The sequence below is a fragment of the Hyperoodon ampullatus genome (assembly GCF_949752795.1).
Source record: "Hyperoodon ampullatus genome assembly, chromosome: 14".
Lineage (NCBI taxonomy): Eukaryota > Metazoa > Chordata > Mammalia > Artiodactyla > Ziphiidae > Hyperoodon > Hyperoodon ampullatus.
In genome coordinates this window covers 6,317,937-6,341,095 of record NC_136927.1, presented here as the reverse complement: position 1 = coordinate 6,341,095, position 23,159 = coordinate 6,317,937, and the positions used below count along the sequence as shown (strand labels likewise).

The following is a 23,159-nucleotide window of genomic DNA, read 5'->3' as shown; positions in this document are numbered from 1 at the left end:
GCCAAGACATGGAAACAACCTAAATGTCCATCGACAGATGAATGGATAAAGAAGATGTGGTATATATATATAATATACAATGGAATACTACTCAGCCATAAAAAGGAATGAAACAATGCCATTTGCAGCTACATGGATGGACCTAGAGAAAGAGAAAGACAAATACCATATGATATCACTTAATATGTGGAATCTAAAATATGACCCAAATGAACAAATCTACAAAACAGAAGAAGACTCACAGAGGTAGAGAACAGACTTGTGGTTGCCAAAGGGGAGGGAGGATGGGAAAGGGAAGGACTGAAGAGGATGCAATTAGCAGATGCAAACTATTACACATAGGATGGATAAACAACAATGCCCAACTGTAGAGCAAAGGGAACTATATTCAATATCCTGTGATAAACCACAATGGAAAAGAATGTGAAAAAGAAAATATACATGTATAACTGAGTCACTCTGTTGTACAGCAGAAATTAAATACAACATTATAAATCAACTATACTTCAATAAAATTTTTTAAGTAGGTATGTGTTAAGTCCCATTCACATCTTTTTATTTTTGCTACATATTTTCATAACCACAAAGAATATATCATATTGTTCTGTGTTTAAAAAAAACTTGCTCCAGTTCTCATTTTAGTAACCCTCAAAAATCAAGACAATTTAAGTGGAGAATTCTAAGCCTTAATTTTTGAAGAACTGTACACGTTTTTCCCTTGACAGCATCTTCCAGTCTTAAAGTGTGTAGATTAAAAAAAAAAAAAAAAGTTACCATCTTGCTCCTCTCACAGAATGCCTTGGAACACAGAGTCGGCTTACATTTCACTGCTCTATGACCTGCTATGACATTTATAAAATAAGTGCACTGTGTTTTAATGCTATAGCATTTTTCTGCCAATTTCATTGACAGTGACACCAAGAAAGCTGTTGAGCAGCACAGCAGAATTCCAGAGGAACTCGAGCCCATCCAGTCTGAAAGCCATGGCACCAGGGTAATGAAACAATTAAGAGTGCCCTGCAGGGAAAGGCAATTCTGACAATTAACCTTGAGTGACAATTAGGACTACCACTTTCTAGGACAAATCGTATCTTCAATAGGAAGATCAAAAATTCAGTTCCAGCCATCACTAACTTGAATAGGCATATTTTTCAAATGGACTTTAAATGTTTAAGATAAAAAAACCACTTAATAAAAATACCACACAGGAGATACATTTATTATTTATCTACCATGCCTCAATCCACAAGAGAATTAGAGACAATCATCACTACATAAGCAGATGGCAATGGAATGATAAGCAACTTCTCTGAACTAAATAAATAAGCTAATAATTTTTGAGGGGTGATGGAAGGATAACCCCAACCTTAAATATTAAATTCTAGGAGGTTCCCATGTTAAACAATACATGCTCTAAAAGTTCCTTTTTCAGAATTTAGTTTGGACTCATTTTCTCACAAGAACATTACACATAACAGCTTCTAGGCAAATCCACGAGAGACTAACCCATAACATGGCAGGAGCAATGGTCACTGGAAGCCACCTGACAGCCTTCTCAGCATCCAGTGGCCAGGACTGTGGGTGGTGTAAGTTCCACAAGCTCCAGAGAATCACGGCTGGAGCAGGGAATGCACAGGGAGGAAACAGCCTGATGGCCGGACAAGAGAGCCAGGTAGATCCAGCAGCTGATACTGACATTTGTGGGCTATTTGTGATTCAAGCACTGTTTATGCTAAAGAATGTCCCCAAATTAACCCCAACTGTAACTTCCTCTCTAACTTCCGGTGAGTGATTCCACAAACACACCAGGATGCTTTGGAGTATTTGGAAGAACAATGCACAACTCAGAAGTCCTGGATTCCAGACGCTGAATTCGTTGGGCATCACTTTCCCATACGATTGTTTTTTGTTTTTTTGCGGTACATGGGCCCTCACCGTTGTGGCCTCTCCCGCCGCAGAGCACAGGCTCCAGACACGCAGGCTCAGCGGCCATGGCCCACGGGCCCAGCCGCTCCGCAGCATGTGGGATCTTCCCAGACCGGGGCACGAACCCGTGTCCCCTGCATCGGCAGGCGGACTCTCAACCACTGCGCCACCAGGGAAGCCCTCCCATACAGTTTTAAATCAACATCCTCAAAGGTCCTTTGTGCTCAAAATAATCAAAACAGATTATTACAGAATATATATATATATAAGAAAGGGTTTTTTCCTTTCCTTTTTTGAAGTTAATGTATATAACTATGTTCAGAATTTTGTAAACATGAATAAACACAGTTCAACAAGCACATAAATTAAAAGTCTTCAAAGTTTTATTGGAGGAAATAGATGAAAATTCAAATATGAGAAGAGGCATACTGAATAAACATAAGTTCCAAGATGGAAATTTTTTTTAATGTGAACACATCAAATGAAATTAGAATCTAACTTCTCAAAGAATATTTTAGCACAACAAAATGATTCTAAAATTTCTTTGAAAAAAATTAATAGGCATGAAAAGCAAAAAAAAAACCACTCAGAGAAGAACAAAAATTAAAGCATATTATAACACAACACAAGCATTAAAACTGTGATATAGGCACAAAAGTAGAAATACAGAGTACTGGAACAAACTAGAAAGCCAAGAAACAAATACTGTACTTTGTGTGACTTTTTAATTTTTTTGGTAAAGTAAGTTTCTTCAAAAGGGAGGTGATGGGAAGGTTATGATAATGGTATACCAATGTGGGAGAAAATTAATTAAATCTATACTTTATATACCAGTGAACCCCAGATGTATTAAATATTTCAAAATGAATTCGAGTTCTACTCATGCATTAATGATGATATTGAAAAGCAGTACAAGCTGCTTATAAAATCCTGTAGCAATAAAGTCATCATCACAAGGTCACCTCCCTCTGACCTAACTGAGGGAGACGCAGCCAGTACAGAGATCTCTGCTAGACAAGGAGACGCACCTCTCAACTCTCATCATGACCCCTGCAACACCCCTGCTGCCTGAAGAAACAGCAGCAGGCCCCCCACCTGAGGTACTGAGAGAGGACAGACAGGTGGTCTGGCTGTGGTCCAGATCCAGGTCCATAATTCACCTGTGGGGTCATCTGTCAACTGTCTACCCTCCAATTACACCTGTTGTTCATACAAAGGCCTGTGTGTTCCCAGGCAGGGACCACCACTGAAGAGCCTTACATAGTGACCTCTTGTCTGCCAATCAATTATGGTGCCTTTCTGGGCTCAGGGCAGAGACAGCATCTCATCACGATCAATACTGCTGCCTGGAAAGAATCAGATTCTCCATCCCTTATTGCCAGTGCCATGGTCCTGGTTGCAAAAATGCAGGTATGTTGCTTTGGTAATGGTCACTGGATGCTCACTGTGTCCTTTTTAGGGCTGGTCACCTGCTACTGCTGACCTCTGACCTTTCTGGCCAGCTCCAGGGCGCCAGATGTCTCCCAAGCTCAACTAACCTTGAAACTGAAAAATACTAAGAGTGAAAAACTGATGGAGAGATCAATGCATGGATGGATGGGTGGATGGTTTGGAGATGGTACATGGGTGGGTGCTCCATCACTTGCTTGTAGAATGTCTCTGATGGACGCTATGCACCTCCTATGAAAGCATGATCACCCTGGTCCATGCTACTGTCCTTCATTTCTGAGATAACTCCTTGCAACTGATTTCTGGTACGACTTCACTAACACCAATAAACTACATGCGCTCCAGTCCCCATCTGTCCAATCCTACGTCACAACAAATACAACATTATAGCATGTAAGCACGAAAAACTGTAATTATGAAAACTATGTATAATATACCAAAAAGGGGTTAAGAGATAATGTCAACTTCTTTCTTTCCTTCCTTCTTGCATAGCTCAGTACAAAAGCCATTAGACAAGGCTGGGCAAAGTAAGCATCAGGGTAGGAGTCGCAGGACGTTTGAGCATGAGGTGAGGAAGGTGTCTGCGCTAGGAAAAGGGTGAAGGGAGACGTGGCCCAGCATAGGGCATCACAGCCTGAGCAGGAAGAGGAGGGTTCCAGAATGAGGAGGGGGCATAAGTGACAGGACAGTGGCTACATAACGGGAGTCAAGTTCATCATTGTCAGAAAAGGGACGACAAATAAGAAAAGGGAGAAAACTGCAGAGAACTCTATGGTACTGGACTGGAATTAGAGGTATTGATGTGAACTCCTGGTTAGCAATATAGACACTGAAATACAGATATTTTACTATACTAATATAAACAGATACAGAACTATAGTTGTAAATGTTGTACACACACACAAACATTTTCGCTAACACCTTTGACTGACAGGATCTGTGAGCAGCAACACTTCAATAGCAATAAGCACACCTAGTGCCCAGATGCTGGTTTCTAAATCCCATTCACTAAAAGGAACTACAGATCCTTGGGGAACCGGCGGACTCGAAAAAAGTAAAAGATGAGCCTGGAATATCTTGTTCTGTCAGAAAGTAAGGAATTAATCAGACACAATAGGGCCAAACCAAAAGAACACAAAAACCCATTGGCCAAATCTGAGACAATCTGGACATCAAAATAAGGAATCATAGAAATGGACCAAAAGCTATAAAATAGCAAGACATGTGGCCCTGTTGATTTAGATAAATAAATGAATACACGGCAAGAAAAGAAAGCTCTTTCTTACAGTTAAACAGCCAACTGGGACTTCCCTGGTGGTCCAGTGGTTGAGAATCCGCCTTCCAATACAGGGGATGCGGGTTTGATATCTGGTCAGGGAACTAAGATCGCACATCCCACGGGGCAACTAAGCCCGCGCACTCTGGAGCCAGCACACCACAACTAGAGAGAAGTCTGAGTTCTGCAAATAAGATCCTGCATGCCACAACTAAGACCCAATGCAGCCTAATAAATAAATAAATAAATATTTTTTAAAATAAATAAAAAGCCAACTAATAGGTATAGACGGAAGAAAATAACAACGTGGCAGCCACTGGAATACTAATTAAATAAGACCTCCCTCCCCGCAAAAAAACACCCAGTGGACTCTAAAACCAGTGGGTGAAAGTATGGTAAAGAATAGGATATTTATGATCCTGAAGTACCTTCCCAATAGCTTTATTAATAAGAAAGGGTGAAAAGATTAACTTGCCAGTGAAAAAACCTAGCACACTGCTTCTTAACTAAATGATCAAAGTGAGCATTCTCAGTAAAGGGACAAATAGAAACCATGGAATGAAACATGAGAAAAATGAAGCATAATTTCTCTGACAATAGTGTCAAAAAATGACATTATTCTAATCACGAGGAAGCATCAGATAAATTATACGTTTCATAGAAGAATGTAGAAGGATATGCCACAGCATATCTGACCTGCAGTTTTCAAAACTGCCAAAGTCATAAAAGTCAAGGAAAGACCAAAGGACATTTCCAGACTGAAGGAGACTATGGAGACGCGGTAAGCAAATACAACATGATGCTGGACTGAATAACGGACACTGTTGGGACAAACGGACAAACCTGAACAGGGTCCGAAATCACGTGGTAGGAATGCATCTATTACTTTCTTAATTTGGATGGTTGCACTGTAATTATGTAGGAGAATGCCAATGTTAATAGGAAATAGACACTGAAGTATTCAGGGGTGCTGGAGCATCATGTTAGCAATTTACTCTCAAATATCCTGAAATGAAAAAGTTCTTGAAGGGCAGACAGCAGACACAAGAAGTACAACAATCCTGCAGCCTGCAGAACAAAAACCACATTCACAGAAAGACAGACAGAATGAAAAGACAGAGGGCTATATACCAGATGAAGGAAGAAGATAAAACCCCAGAAAAACAACTAAATAAAGTGGAGATAGGCAAACTTCCAGAAAAAGAATTCAGAATAATGATAGTGAAGATGATCGGGAAAAGAATGGAGGCAAAGATCAAGAAGATGCAAGAAATGTTTAACAAAGATCTAGAAGAATTACAGAACAAACACCCAGGAGAATTAAAGAACAAATAAACAGAGATGAACAATATAATCACTGAAATGAAAACTACACTAGAAGGAATCAATAGCAGAATAACTGAGGCAGAAGAATGGATAAATGACCTGGAAGAGGGAATGGTGGAATTCACTGCTGCAGAAGAGAATAAAGAAAAAAGAATGAAAAGAAATGAAGACAGCCTAAGAGACCTCTGAGACAACCTTAAAAGCAACAACATTCGCATTATAGGGGTCCCAGAAGGAGAAGAGAGAGAGAAAGGACCCAAGAAATATTTGAAGAGATTATAGTCGAAAACCTCCTTAACATGGGACAGGAAATAGCCACCCAAGTCCAAGAAGCGCAGACAGTCCCAGGCAGGTTAAACCCAAGAAGAAACATGCCAAGACACAGTCATCAAATTGACAAAATTTAAAGACAAAGAAAAATTATTGTAAGCAACAAAGGAAAAACGATAAATCACATACAAGGAAACTCCCATAAGGTTATCAGCTTATTTCTCAGCAGAAACGCTACAACCCAGAAGGGAGTAGCACGATATATTTAAAGTGGGGAAAGGGAAGAACCTACAACCAAGATTACCTACCCAGCAAGGATCTCATTCAGATTCGATGGAGAAATCAAAAGCTTTACAGACAAGCAAAAGCTAAGAGAATTCAGCACCACCAAACCAGCTCTACAACAAATGCTAAAGGAACTTCTCTAAGTGGGAAACACAAGAGAAGAAAAGGACCTACAAAAACAAACCCAAAACAATTAAGAAAATGGTCACAGGAACATACATATCGATAATTACCTTAAATGAGAATGGATTAAATGCTCCAACCAAAAGACACAGGCTTGCTGAATGGATACAAAAACAAGACCCATATATACGCTGTCTACAAGAGACCCACTTCAGACCTGGGGACACATACAGACTGAAAGTGAGGGGATGGAAAAAGATCTTCCATGCAAATGGAAATAAAAAAAGAAAGCTGGAGTAGCAATACCCATATCAGACACAATAGACTTTAAAATAAAGAACGTTACAAGAGATAAAGAAGGACGCTACATAATGATCAAGGGATCATTCCAAGAAGAAGATATAACAACTATAAATATATATGCACTCAACAAAGGAGCACCTCAATACATAAGGTAAATGCTAACAGCTATAAAAAGAGGAAATCGACAGTAACACACTAATAGTGAGGGACTTTAACACTTCACTTACACCAATGGACAGATCATCCAGACAGAAAATTAACACGGAAAAACAAGCTTTAAATGACACAACAGACTATATAGATTTAATTGATATCTATACGACATTCCATTCAAAAACAGCAGATTACACTTTCTTCTCACATGCACACGAAACATTCTCCAGGATAGATCACAGCTTGGGTCACAAATCAAGCCTCAGTAGATTTAAGAAAATTGAAATCATATCAACCATCTTCTCTGACCACAACACTATGAGATTAGAAATCAATTACAGGGAAAAAAACGTAAAAAACACAAACACATGGAGGCTAAACAATACGTTACTAAATAACCAAGAGATCACTGAAGAAATCAAAGAGGAAATCAAAAAATATCTAGAGACAAATGACAATGAGAACAGGACGATCCAACACCTATGGGACACATGAGAAGCAGTTTTAAGAGGGAAGTGTACAGCAATACAACCCTACCTCAAGAAACAAGAAAAACCTCAAATAAACAACTAACCTTACACCTAAAGGCACTAGAGAAAGAACAAACAAAACCCAAAATTAGTAGAAGGAAACAAATCATAAAGATCAGGGCAGAAATAAATGAAACAGAAACAAAGAAAACAACAGCAAAGATCAATAAAACTAAAAGCTGGTTCTTTGAGAAGATCAACAAAATTGATAAAACTTTAGCCAGACTTATCAAGAAAAAGAGGGAGAGGACTCAAATCAATAAAAGTAGAAATGAGAAAGGAGAAGTTACAACAGACACTGCAGAAATACAAAGCATCGTAAGAGACTACTACAAGCAAGTCTATGCCAATAAAATGGACAACCTGGAAGAAATGGACAAATTCTTAGGAAGGTACAACCTTCCAAGACTGAACGAGGAAGAAATAGAAAATATGAACAGAACAATCACAAGTAATTAAATTGAAACTGTGATTAAAAATCTTCCAACAAACAAAACTCCAGGACCAGATGGCTTCACAGGTGCATTCTATCAAACAATTACAGAAGAGCTAACAGCCATCCTTCTCAAACTCTGCCAAAAAACTGCAGAGGAAGGAACACTCCCAAACATATTCTACAAGGCAGGCCAACATAACCCTGATACCCAAACCAGACAAAGATACTACAAAAAAACAAAATAAGAGACCAGTATCACTCATGAATACAGATGCAAAAATCCTCAACAAAATACTAGCAAACAGAATACAACAACACATTAAAAGGATCATACACCATGGTCAAGTGGTATTTATCCCGGCAATGCAAGGATTCTTCAATATATGCAAATCAATCAGTGAGATCCACCATATTAACTAATTGAAGAATAAGAGACATATGATCATCTCAATAGATGCAGAAAAAGCTTTTGACAAAATTCGACGCCCACTTATGATAAAAACTCTCCAGAAAGTGGGCACAGAGGGAGCCTACCTCAACATAATAAAGGCCATATATGATAAACCCACAGCAAACATCATTCTCAGTGGTGAAAAACTGAAAGCATTTCCTCTAAGATCAGGAACAAGACAGGGACGTTCAACTCTCGCCACTCTTATTCAACATAGTTTTGGAAGTCCTAGCCACTGCAATCAGAGAAGTAAAAGAAATAAAAGGAATACATATTAGAAAGGAAGAAGTAAGACTGTCACTGTTTGCAGATGACATGATACTATACATAGAGAATCCTAAAGATATCACCAGAAAACTACTAGAGATAATCAATGAATTTGGTAAAGTTGCAGGATACAAAATTAATGCACAGAAATCTCTTTCATTCCTATACACTAACAACGAAAGGTAAGAAAGAGAAATTAGGGAAAAATACCATTCACCACTGCAACAAAAAGAATAAAACACCTAGGAATAAACCTACCTAAGGAGGTATAAGACCTGTACTCAGAAAACTATAAGACACTGATGAAAGAAATCAAAGATGACACAAACAGATGGAGAGATATACCATGTTCTTGGATTGGAAGAATCAATATTGTGAAAATGACTATACTAGCCAAAGCAACCTACAGGTCCAATGCAATCTCTATTAAATTACCAATGGCATTTTTTATGGAACTACAACAAAAGGTCTTAAAATTTGTATGGAGACACGAAAGACCCCGAATAGCAAAAGCAATATTGAGGGAAAAAAACGGAGCTGGAGGAATCAGACTCCCTGACCTCAGACTATACTACAAAGCTACAGTAATCAAGACAATATGCTACTGACACAAAAACAGAAATATAGATCAATGAAACAGGAGTGAAAGCCCAGAGATAAGCCCACACACATATGAACTAATCTATGACAAAGGAGGTAAGGATACACAATGGAGAAAAGAAAGCCTCTTCAATAAGTGGCACTGGGAAAACTGGACAGCTACATGTTAAAGAATGAAACTAGAACACTCCCTAACAACATACACAAAAATAAACCCAAAATGGATTAGAGACCTAAATGTAAGACCGGACACCATAAAACTCTTAGAGGAAAACATAGGAAGAACACTCTTTGACATAAATCACAGCAAGATGTTTTCTGACGCACCTCCTAGAGGAATGGGAATAAAAACAAAAATAAAGAAATGGGATCTAATGAAACTTAAAAGCTTTTACACAGAAAAGGAAACTATAAACAAGATGAAAAGGCAACCCTCAGAATAGGAGAAAATAATTGCAAACGAATCAATGGACAAAGGATTCATCTCCAAAATATATAAACAGCTCATAAAGCTCAATATTACAAAAACAAACAATCCACTCAAAAAATGGGCAGAAGACCTAAATAGACATTTCTCCAAAGAAGACATACAGATGGCCAAGAGGCACATGAAAAGCTGCTTAACATCACTAATCATTAGACAAATGCAAATCAAAACTACAATGAGGTATCACCTCACACCAGCCAGAATGGCCATCATCAAAAAATCTACAAACAATAAATGCTGGAGAGGGTGTGGAGAAAAGGGAACCCTCTTGCACTGTTGGTGGGAATGTAAATTGATACAGCCACTATGGAGAACAGTATGGAGGTTCCTTAGAAAACTAAAAAAGAACTACCATATGACCCAGCAATCCCACTACTGGGCATATACCCTGTGAAAACCACAATACAAAAAGAGACATGTACCACAGTGTGTATTGCAGCACTATTTACAATAGCCAGGACATGGAAGCAACCTAAGTGTCCATCAACAGATGAATAGATAAAGAAGATGTGGCACATATATACAATGGGATATTACTCAGCCATAAAATGAAACGAAACTGAGCTATTTGTAGTGAGGTGGATGGACCTAGAGTCTGTCCTACAAAGTGAAGTAGTCAGAAAGAGAAAAACAAATACTGTATGCTAACACATATATATGGAATCTACAAAAAAAAAAAAAAGTGGTCATGAAGAACCTAGGGGCAAGACAGGAATAAAGATGCAGATCTACTAGAGAATGGACTTGAGGATACAGGGAGGGGGAAGGGTAAGCTGGGATAAAGTGAGAGAGTGTCATGGACATATATACACTACCAAACGTAAAATAGATAGCTAGTGGGAAGCAGCCGCATAGCACAGGGAGATCAGCTCAATGCTTTGTGACGACCTAGAGGGGTGGGACAGGGAAAGTGGGAGGGAGACGCAAGAGGCAGGGGATATGGGGATATATGTATGCATATAGCTGATTCACTTTGTTTTTTGTACAGCAGAAACTAACACAACAATGTAAAGCAATTATACTCCAATAAAGATATTAAAAAAAAAACACATGCACCCCAATGGTCATTGCAGTACTATTTACAATAGCCAGGTCATGGAAGCAACCTAAATGCCCACTGACAGACAAATGGATAAAGAAGATGTGGTACATATATACAATGGAATATTACTCAGCCATAAAAAGGAACAAAATTGGGTCATTTGTAGACATGTGGATGGACCTAGAGACTGTCATACAGAGTGAAGTAAGTCAGAAAGAGAAAAACAAATATCATATACTAACGCATATATGTGGAATCTAGAAAAATGGTACAGATGAACTGGTTTGCAAGGGAGAAACAGAGACACAGATGTAGAGAACAAATGTATGGACACCAAGGGGGGAAAGCCGGGGGGGAGGGTGGTGGTGGTGGGATGAACTGGGAGATTGGGATTGACAATGTATATACTAACATGTATAAAATAGATGACTAATAAGAACCTGCTGTATAAAAAAAAGAAAAAAGAAAAAAAAAGAAAGAAAGAAGTTCTTGCGCTTCCCATGGCTCAGTGGTTAAGAATCTGACTGCCAATGCAGGGGACACGGGTTCGAGCCCTGGTCCGCATAGATCCCACATGCCATGGAGCAACTAAGCCCGTGAGCCACAATTACTGAGCCTGCGCCCTAGAGCCTGCCAGCCACAACTACTGAAGCCCGTGCACCTAGAGCCCATGCTCCGCAACAAGAGAAGCCACCACAATGAGAAGCCTGCGCATCGCAACGAAGAGTAGCCCCCGCTCGCCGCAACTAGAGAAGCCTGCGCACAGCAACAAAGACCCGATGCAGCCAAAAGTTAAAAAATAATTAATTAATTAATTTTAAAAAAGAAAAAGAAGTTCTCCAGCAAAAGAGAAAACAGCCTAATGAAGCAAACAGTCTTCATCCTTTTTATACCTAAAGTGTAATTAATTCTAAGATGCACGTGTTCCCCCATTACCTAACCAACCTGTTTTCTAGAAATGACACAAAGAACTCAGAACCAAAAGCCAATACCTTGATTGAGGTGCGTGGCCTCCACGATCTGAACACCGTTCACAGAGCACTGGGACCCACTCAGGGGAATCAGTGTCACCATCCCCCCGACATTTTCAAAGATGCAGTGCTCACTCTCCAAGTCGAGGCCGTGAAGAACTAAGATGGGAAAACAGAGGAAGAAAGATTTCGTTTGGTATCTAGTGCAATGATTCCCAACCTTCATTTATTTTCTCATATTGAATATTCTTTCTTTTCCATACAAAACTGTGAGGTGAACATTTATGTTTAGTGAGAAAACTGAACTTCACGAGTTCCTGGCATCAACTGACAGAACCATCCCTTGAGTGTTACTCGGTGGGTCTGGACATACCCTGTATAAGGGAGTAAGTTCTGGCACGTTCATTTATTTTATCTTCGGGGAGAAAACAGTTGAGTAACTTGTCTTAACTGAATACCACTGAGTCACTCCTGCTTCAGTCTAAATAACTTTCCTCCTCCAGTTACCCAAAGGTCACAATAAAATGGAAGAGATGAAAAGGGCCCCATAATTCAAGGATTTACTGTGACCTCCACACTTACCGACACTGCGTTCCAGGAGCACAAACCAAAGGTAAAAGGTGAACACGGCATGGCATGGATCTTGGGAGGCCCGAGGAAGTCTCCAGAAGTCCTGAGATGACCCAGCCACAGCCTGTGCCGATTCTGAGAGAACCTGACCTCCACAGATCTCTCAGAGCATGTGGCTGTTAAGGGCTACCGACTCCCATCCGACCACCCTGAGCGGCTCATGTGTGATGAGTGGCCAGGCGTGGACATGAATGCCAGTCACACAAACCTACATGATTTCAGGCACAGTTCTTGGCCAGCTTCTCAGAAGCACAAGCCAAACGGCTCCCACTACTCTCCACAGAACTGCACTACTGAACTTTTCTGCTCACAGAAAACATGTGTTCTTAGCCCTTTACCACAGTTATAACAAACCCAAAGGTCACATGTATTGATAATTTAATGGTGAGAGGAAGAGGCCTGGCACCTAGTTTCACCCAAAAACAGCTGAATCCAAGGACTTCCAGGAATTGGTTTCCAGCTCTCCCAGATTCACGATAAATAGTAAATACACATAGGAAGTGGGAGCTTTGGCTTGATTAATAGCTTACACTTGGCATGAAAGCAAGCTCATCGCCAGCAATTCTGAAACCAGCTGAGAAGATATAATTCTTCCCCTGCCAATCCCCACCTCGCCACACACACATGCACACGCACTCTACCACCGCCACATGCATTCCCTAAGTTATGCTACAATATAAAGCCTGGCGAGACCTCACCTGGGTACCTCACAGAGACTCTGGGGAAAGCCAGAAGCCTGTGTGTGTGGACGCTGTGTACGTGTGTGTCCACCTTCTCTCCTCATCTTTGCACAGGTAAGTGTCGACTGGGAAGGATTTCCCACCAAAGGGTCTTATATCTTTTATCTGTACCTGTTAGCATATCTCCACTGTGACAAGAGTAAAGTGATTGAACTAACAGCACACTTGAAAGGCGTGACCCAGGACAGAAGGCATGCAGGGTGGGGGAAAGGATTCCCAGTTCCATTTTATTCACTAAACTAACTGTTCTGTGTTAGTCATTTGAGCTGAGTTCAAAATTACAGAAATACACGTTCTGATCAATATTGTATTTGAAACGTTTTCTTTTTTATAATTGCTTCAATGTCAGTCAATCAAAAGAAATTCATTAAGTGATTTTTTTTTTTTTTTTTTTTTTTTTGTGGTACGCAGGCCCCTCACTATTGCGGCCTCTCCCGCTGCGGAGCACAGGCTCCGGACACGCAGGCTCAGCAGCCATGGCTCACGGGCCCAGCCGCTCCGCGGCATGCGGGATCCTCCCGGACCGGGGCACGAACCCGCACCCCCTGCATCGGCAGGCGGACTCTCAACCACTGCACCACCAGGGAAGCCCCATTAAATGATTTTTAAAAAGTCATTGGAGGACTTTCCTGGTGGCACAGTGGTTAAGACTCCGCCTGCCAATGCAGGGGACACGGGTAAGAGCCCTGGGCCGGGAAGATCCCACATGTCGCAGAGCAACTAAGCCTGTGCACCACAATTACTGAGGCTGCACTCTAGAGCCCGCAAGCCACAACTACTGAGCCTGCGTGCCACAACTACTGAAGCCCGCACACCACAACGAAGAGTAGCCCCCGCTCGCCGCAACTAGAGAAAGCCCGCACACAGCAACGAAGACCCAACACAGCCAAAAAAAAAAAAATAAAATAATCATTGCGAAGAGGAAGTAGATAAAGATCCTCACCAATATCTTGTTCTGTTGAAGCATCTTCTCTACCAACATACGTCTGACCTTCCTAGGGAGAAAAGTCAAGCAAAATGTATTAATAAGAACATGAGGAATGATCTGTTTCTCCCTCTTCCACTGAAGCCCAAGCAACCTGGTGACGGATGGGCGAACTCTGTCCCGGGCAGGCCACAGCCTCAGTGCGACTGGAGTTCACTGAGGCTCTGTAACAACAGCCCGTGGTGTCCAAAAAAGGACAGGGCTCCTGAGGCTCAGGGCTTGACAAGGGTTGGGCTCCTGTTTTGCCATCCATAACCTGCCTGTGACGGCAATCTCACTGATGTTCCCAATCCTTTCTGACACGTCTCTCCTCTAGCGGCCAGGGGTTTCTTTGTATCTAAAGATATGGTTTAGGATATATCTAAAGGAATTGAAAACAAGCATTCAAACAGATACTTGTGTGCTGATGTGTATAGCAGCATTATTCATAATAGCCAAAAAGTGGAAACAACCCAAATATTCATCCATGGACAAATAAAATGTGGTACATACACTGGAATATTATCCAACCATAGAAAGGAATGAAGTAATGATACATGTTACAACATGGATAAACATTATGCTAAGTGAAATAAACCAGATACAAAAGGAAAAAAAATATATATATATATGGTTTAGGGGAGCCCTCAAAGCACAAGCGTAATACCATTCTCATTTGAAGTCATGGATCAGACAGAAGATACTCAAGTCAAGATTACAGAGGCCACCACTGATACTGATGTGGAAATTCTGCTCTCTTGACAGGGACACCCTCCTCGGGACCAGGCCCGACGATGTAGGCAAGAGACACAGCTTTATAATTAACACAAGGGACCAGGAAACTGTACATACAACAAATCCCAGTTCGGGTGCTGGTAACTTTTCTTCCTCAGTCTGTCTGGCTTTTTGTTCCTTACCTCCCTCTTGCTGAGTCTACAAACTAGAGGGCAAAGTGAATGGATCTTCATTTAGCTTTAGGACTACATAAAACAGAAACTTCTAATACCACAGAATTCCAATGAACTTCTGAGAATCCCCAAAGGACTCAAGGATTTGTTGTATACTCTTCAGGGTCGTAGCTGCGCTCGTGGACACGGAGTATTACACTAAACCTTGCCAGTGTCCACAGGGAAAGCTGCAACCAAAATGAGAATGTTCCAGGAAAGGAGTTTCTACCTTCAAGTGATATAAGATGATGCCCGTGCTCAGGAGGTCGTCATCAATGCCAATTAAATGGGGCAGCTCGGAATCCAAAACAACCCCAATCCCTTCTTTCCTCAGGGCCAGAGTTTGTTCCTGAAATTAGGAGGGAAAGAAAAGGAAAAGGTTACTTTGAGGAAAGAAAACTTCGTATTAGGTTCTCTTTAGAGTGTGAAAATGAACAATGTTTTATTTCTCACCATGAAAACTGCAAGAAAAATGGACTGTAAGCTTCATGTTGAAATCGTGGCATATGGTGGGCAAAGTGAGCTTGGAACATACAAAAAGCTCATAAAATGAAATAAATTTATTGCCTGATACAGATTCATATATATACATATATATATATGTATATATATGAATACACACATGCACACACACATATATATGAAGCTAAGCTCAAACCTTGCCTTCTTTAGGAAAGGTTCTAGGACCACTAGACCAGAAAGCAATCTTTCTCCCTCTTCAGAACCTTTATTTCACTTAATACCTAGAAGTCTCCTGACTTGTTGGTTCTTCTTACCAGAGTTACTAGGGTCAAACTGCACATGGCCCTGAAAGCAACCCTTTCCTGTGCATTCGCTTCCGCGCACCAGAGATACCTGACCCGCTGTGCCCTGCATCACCTTCTATCCACTGATCATTCCCACCTGCACACAAATCTGCTACAGAGCTCCCATCAACCACCACCACCACCACCTCCCTTGGCCCTGCATCTCCCTCCAGCTGCCACCAATTTCTCTGTGCCCCTTTAGAGAAAACCACCTCCGAAGAGTGCCCTACTTGTGGTCCTCTAGTTCCCCGCCTCCGGCTCTCTCTTGAACCCACTTCCATGGAGTCTTTCATCCCAGGGACTCTAGTGTCTACAGTCACTCCCTTGATGATCTCATCCTGACTCCTGACTTTACCTTCAATCTACACAGTTGTCCCTGGGTATCCATGGGGGATTGGTTCCAGGACCCCTGAGGATACCAAAATCCAAGGATGCTCAAGTCCCTTATATAAAAGGACATAATTTGCATATATCCTATGCACATCCTCTCCTATATTTTCAATCATCTCTAGATTACTTATAATACCTAATACAACATAAATGCTATGTAAATAGTTGCAAACATAGTGAAAATGCTATGAAAATATTCGCTGGAGCATGGCAAATTCAAGTTTTGCTTTTGAGAACTATCTGAAATTTTTTTTCTCTGACTATTTGTGATCGGTGGTCAGTTGAATCTGTGGATGTGGAACCCGTAGATACGGAGGGCTTGACTGCATGCCGACAACTCTCAAAACTAAATCTCCAGGCAGACCTCTCCCTTAAAACTCCATCCTCGTCTATATAAACCTGCCTACCTCGGTATACCTGTGGGGGCTACCAAGCAGGCAGCTCAAACTTAACACCCTGAAAGACCAGCCCTGATGCCCCCTGCCTCCCAAACCTGCACACTAGCCCTTCTCGGTAAACACCAATCTTCCTTACAGTTGCTTGGACCAAAAATCAGGCTGTCCTTTGCTCCTTTCTCTAAGCCCTACGGCACTCGGTGTTGACTCCACCTTCAACATATGCCCCCAATCTGACGACAAACCACTGCACCACATTGCTGCCTGGCCCCAAGCATCATCACCCTCACCGGGATGGCCTCAGTAATCCTGGCCACACCCACTCGTGCCTCAGCCAGAGTCGATGCTCTCCCTGGCAGCCAGACAGACGGCAGGGCAGGCCACTCCTTTTCTCGGGTCAATTACACGGGCTCCTCTTCTCTGAGTAAAACCCAAAGTCTCTGCAAGGGTCTCCAAAGCTCCAAGTGACCTCAGCCCTTGCTGCCCTCCTGCCGCTTGCCCCCCGCTCACGCCTCTCCCGGATCCCCGGCTCCTTGCTGTTCCTCAGACTCGCCAGCCGGCCCTCACCTCGCGGCTTCGGGCGTTGCCGTTGCCTCTGTTCCCGTCTACTCCTTCTCTGCCCCTGGAGCGGGGTTTCCCAACCTTGGCACCGCTGACATTTTGGAGATGATTCTCCACTGTGGGGGCTGCCCTGGGCACTGGAGGATACTTAGAGCATCCCTGGCCTCTACCCACCAGATGCCAGTAACACACAGCCCTCCTCCGAGGTTGTGACAACCAAAGATGCCTCCAGACGCCGACAAGTGTCCCCCTGGGGAACAAAATGTGCCCCCGTTGAGAAGAACTGCCTTCAATTCACACATAACTCGGCCTCATTTCCTCTGCTCAGAAGCCACCCTCCCCATCACCCCATACAAGAGAGCAGTCACCAACCTCTCTTGTCCTGATTTGTTTCTCTCTTAGCAATTATCACTCTATGATATGTTATATACAAGTTTAGCACTTGTCTCCTGACTAGAATGTAACCCAGTGCCTTATTTCGTGCCTGGCACAGAGGAGCTCCTCGATTAATATCTGTCAAGTGAATGAATGAGTGGGTAGAGACTCAGAGTTCAGAGAGATGCAGGAAGGAAGGTCAAGAGCAACATCGCAAGGAAGAGACTGAGAGGCCCTTCGCCATCAGGCCCATGTGCCCTAAGGCAAAAAAAAAACCCTCCAAAACCAGGCTTTGAGGCAATTCCCAGGTGGAAAGCTGACAAACCCCAGAAGAGTGAAAACTCCAGCCTTGAGGTTGGGCTGTGCTGAGTGGAGACTGGGGCCCACCCAAGAGCAGGACACTGTGCTGTGTGACCACAGGCTGATGGAAGCAGCAGAGGAGACAGCCCCGTGCTGCCAACGGGGGCTCCGGGTCAGGGATGCTCCGAGCGAGCCTCTTCCTCACCTGCTCCTGCGACGGGACACACTGAGCACAGCACAGCTCTGGACTCCAAAGCCCAGAGCTGCCCGAAACAAAACTGGAACTCTTCACATTCCTGGGTCAAATAAATGGATTCTGTATCCTTTGAATGATAAAACAGTCTACAAAGCCTGCCATTCTCTAGCTGAAGAATTCAGAACCTCACAACCTTGCAGACAAGGGGTCCCTGGGAGGTTCTGGGAAAGGGCGGGGGAGAGAGAGAAGTCCCCAGCCTTCACCTCTGCAGACACTGGGGCCTCCACCGCACACACGCGGAGTTGGAGTCGGGCCAGAGGGCAATGGAGCGGAGTAAGAAAAAAAGATGGTTTAAATAAATAAAAATCACCACTTGAGGGAAAGCAATTTAATTTAACAACCATTAAATAGATATGCAGAGAAAATGACCAATGCATAACTCAAATTCAAGAAAAGGAAATGAAGCGTAACACTGGTCTTCAATTACTTCCCTTATCAGACGGGCTTCCTCTCCGGGGCCCAGAACCTCAGGCTTGGAGGCCGGAGACTTCATTCATCCTGATATGCCACACCAAGGCCCTTGCAAATCCTGGCTAAAATGGCTCTCTAAATAAACCAACCCCGACTCCTGCCTCTCCGATATTGGTAGAATTCGTGCTTTTCCTCTTGCCCATAGAGCTCAAACAGAAGTGGAAAGTCTGTGACTTTTCTTTTTAAAGATATATATTACACTGGAGAATTTAATCATACAGCCCCATCGCATGAAACAAGGCCTGCTAGCTCTGAACTGTGACAGCGCTGCACACACGGTAGGTGGCTCCTGGACATGGATTGCTCCAGGCTTCCAGATCCATGTGAAAAGGAGAGGGACTGTTTCTCCTAAGTCCAGAGACATATGTATTTTCTTTCTGCATAAAAGTGGACAATAACCCAAAAGGGGGCAGGGGGAGGCAGTATTTTAAACTCTAATAGCTCCCACTCAAACCAGAGAAACTGTTTTGGACTATATCCCAGTTTAGTTTGATATTCTTTTTTTTTTTTTAACCCACTGAAAAGCATTTTTTCTTCCTTCCTTAAAATAAATCTCATAGACTTAGAAAATCCTTTGAAATTCATAACTTCAGAGCCATTAGGTCAAAAGCATTCCTTGTCCCCACCCATCCCCAACACACACACACACAAACACACACACACACACACACACACACACACTTCCATACATAGAATGGGTAAAACCTGAATTAAGAGAAAGTTTCTCAGGATTGGGAATGGGGGCATATGAATTTATGATTAATGCTGCCCTAAAGCTCTATGACATTCAAGCTGCATTCACTATATGATATTATAAAAGTGTCACCTCATAAAACTAAAAACAGGGGTTTAAATCATTGTTCGAGTGAAAAAGTAATTTCAGACAAAAATATCTATCACTTATAAAATATTTATTGAGTGGCACCTACTGTTATACATAATTGAAGAATTACCTCTTTGATAAGATGGAATATTTAACAGAGCAGAGCTGGGGATCCCTTTCCCAACTCTAGGCACACGGGGTCCCAAAGAAAGAAAGTGGTCAAATATGTACAGCTGCGCATACTTTGTATTCAAACAAAGCTTTTGGCAACCAATATTTGTATAAAAAGGAAACTACCACCTGACATAAAGTATAAAAAGACAGTATCCACTCAAACATTATGTTCATCACATTTCCAAAAATACGTTCAATAAGTTTTTTTCAACCCCTAAATCTAAAACCTGTGTCGAGGGCTGAGATGGTGGCAGCAAATCCTCTGGCACGTGCCGGCGGTTCAGGTGAGTGGCAGGCAGGACTGCCCAGATCAAAGGGAGAAGCCACAAGGGCCCGGCTCATTGGGCGTGTGCCATATAACCCCCATACCCCTTCATTCGACTCAGCAGGAATCCTCCCTCTTTTCATCACAATATCACATCCTTAAAATCCAGCACTGGGGACTTCCCTGGTGGTGCAGTGGCTAAGAATCCGCCTGCCAGTGCAGGGGACAGGGGTTCAAGCCCTGGTCCGGGAAGATCCCACATGCTGTGGAGCAACTAAGCCCGTGCACCACAACTACTGAGCCTGCGCTCTAGAGCCTGGAAGCCACAACTACTGAGCCCGCACGCCACAACTACTGAAACCCACGCAACTAGAGCCCATGCTCTGCAACATGAGAAGCCACCGCAATGAGAAGCCCGGGCACCGCAACAAAGAGTAGCCCCCACTCACTGCAACTACAGAGAAGCCTGTGTGCAGCAGTGAAGACCCAACGCAGCCCAAAATAATTAAATTAATTAATTTAAAAAACAAACAAACAAATATCCAGCACTGTCAAAATGCAACAACCTTCCTGAATAAATAGGTGAAAATCAAGACAAAAACTTGTCAATAAGAAGCCTATGTTTGCCTTTCAAGAAAACTGCCTGAGAGCTAGACCTTGCTTGGGAAATACTGGGAAAATTTTGGCGACGTGTCTGCCCTACCTGAACTAAGAGCTCTCAAAGGGCAGAAACTGTGCTTCCTCACACGGAGTACATGGGGGGAATATGGCTGCACCAGGCACAGAGCAGTCACTCAAGAAGTGCTGATTATTTGGCACTGTTAAGTTGTAAGTGATTTTACATGAATTTTTGTTGTTGTTGTTAGCCAAGAATTAATAGTCAGAATTTTTCTGGTGGAAACTCAGTCTGTGAAGAATCATGTGCTTCCCTAACTAGGAGAGTTGTATGGAGCTGCCTCACAGCAGAAAGAGCACTTAACTTCTGCAAACCCGAGGCCGACGGCACTGATCAGAAGAGTAGGGGTCACCACCCCTCTAAGCCAGGGCTTAAGAGCACCTGCCCAGTGCGGGTATGAGGAGGAGGGAGGGGGTCAGGCAGACAGGAGGACTTTCATAAAAAATGAAATTATCCTTCCTCTAGCATAAATGCTTTTTAATTTAAAAACAAATTTGTATGTGACTTCATTTGAATTTAACAGAAGGAGAAAAGCAACTGAAGTATTTGTTGAATTTCAACCAAACGTTTCTTCACTACAACAGACACTTCCTAAAATATGCTTCTAAGTTAAGACATTACAAAACACATCTAGAGGTTGACAGTACTGTGTCTGCATTTTTTCCTATGTGTTTTGGTTTTAAGTACCATTCCCCAAGCTTATAGATGCCTGAGAATATCCACCTCTGCCCTTGCACCTGAACGACACGGAAGCTGTGTCACTCTGGGTCGTGTTCATACCTCCTCTCTCACTCAGAATGTTGAGGGGGTAGTTGGCTCCACTCTCTTCAGGAATTAAATGCTGCACTAAGGAAACAGGAAGCCAGTCTGACTTTTGGTCTGTGGCAGATCATTTGGTTTTCTGCCTGGATGTCTGAAGATTTTTTCATTTACCTTTGAAATTCAGTAGCTTAATTAGGATAGGTATTGGTGTTAAACATTCTGTTCTCTGAATTTTCCCGTAACACGATACATTCTTCTAATCTGCAGACTCAGTTCTTTTGTTTGTTTCTTTTTCATTTCCTGAAAGTTACCTTGTTTTATATTCCATTTTCAGTTTCATATGTTAACTGTCTACTTCAGGGATGCCAATTATCCTTATAGTACATTGTCTTTTCATCTTTTAGCTTCTGATTGCTTTTATGTCATGATCACTTCACTTGTGTTCACTGAGACTATCAAGCCTTTAATTTGTAGTAATTTGATTTCAGTGGCATCTATTCTTTCCTTTGGTATTTCTAATTTTATTTATTGGTCCTGCAATGGTTGTTGTTTGGGACCTCAGTCTTTCTGTAGATCTGCAATCTCTCTTTTTTCATCTCATTCTCCTTTAATCATCTTGTTGTGCTTACTGAATTCACATTTTTCATTAACTTGTTCCACAGAATGAAACAACTGTAAGGACTTCCCTTCTATGCCTTGAGGTATGTTTTCATCTAGCTCTGGATGTTTTGTCTTTTACATGCTATCTCCCCTTTTTTTCTTTCTCTTTGCCTATCCATCTGTCCGTCTATCCATCCATCCATCGCACTTATGTTTATATAACCGCCTTACTTTTTTTCTTCATCTGTGTGTGCTCAGGTGTATCTGTCCGGAAATTCTGCTGCTCTAACACAGGATGGGCAACTCCTTGACTCTTTTCCTACTGTTGCCCCATCTGTGATCTTTCTAGTTTGAAGACTGAGTGGGTCTGTGTTCTATCCACCGTTCTCCAGCCAGATTGAGTGACAGGGCCAGGAAGTCTCAACTGAGGCACGGTAAAGGCTTTGTTCGAATTCCTGGGCTCTGGACTCTCTTAACAAAGGTCATTAAATATGCTCCACCGGGCGCCTTCCTCCTGCCTGAGAGGAGAGCCCACTGCAGTGGGGACACTGGCTCTCAGGTTCCCTGGTCTCAGAGACTCAGCTCTGCTTTCCACTTCATCCCAGTTGCCGCCAGCAGCCATTTCTACGATTCCTCCATAAGAAAATCACCGTGTTCCTCCCCAGATCTGAGGGTGTGGGGAGGGCTTCTAGAGTCCTCACTGACTCAGCTCCTGAGGTGCAGGCCTAGGAACCCCACCCCGGCCTCCCCTCCGGCCAGCTCACAGCCCTCTTCATCCGCTTCCTGTTAGTGAGTTCGTGGAGGTGTTTCTGCTGCGGCGTGGGATGTTTGCTTTTTATTATTATCTCTTCATTTCTTTGAAATGTGTGATGTCATCTCCAACGCCTATTCTCCAAAGTCAAGAACAGGTATTCAGCTGGCTACAAAAAGTAAGAAGACAAGGGTGCTCCAGGTTTGGGGGGAGGGGTCTCTTGAGCAAAGGTACGGTGGCAGAAAACATGGGCACATCCACAAGGGACCATTGGACATTCATTTAACGGATAAACCTGGTCCGGAAAGCCAGGCCGATGGTCATTATTTGATTCAGAAACCGGGAAGGCACTGAGAATTTTGAAAACAGGAACTGGCT

General features: G+C 42.5%; 1 protein-coding gene across 3 annotated transcripts in view; it reads right to left on the bottom strand.

The window, feature by feature from the left end:
* KIF16B (kinesin family member 16B) overlaps positions 1 to 23,159 on the bottom strand; it is a gene marked incomplete at both ends in the record, with an annotated part of 294,678 nt that overhangs the window by 146,632 nt on the left and 124,887 nt on the right. For all 3 annotated transcript variants that reach the window (XM_079719488.1, XM_079719489.1, XM_079719490.1), the window contains 3 exons: positions 11,917 to 12,054; positions 14,209 to 14,260; positions 15,406 to 15,525. In XM_079719488.1, coding sequence (XP_079575614.1) covers positions 11,917 to 12,054; positions 14,209 to 14,260; positions 15,406 to 15,525 — 310 coding nt within the window. The remainder of the gene's footprint in view (positions 1 to 11,916; positions 12,055 to 14,208; positions 14,261 to 15,405; positions 15,526 to 23,159) is intronic.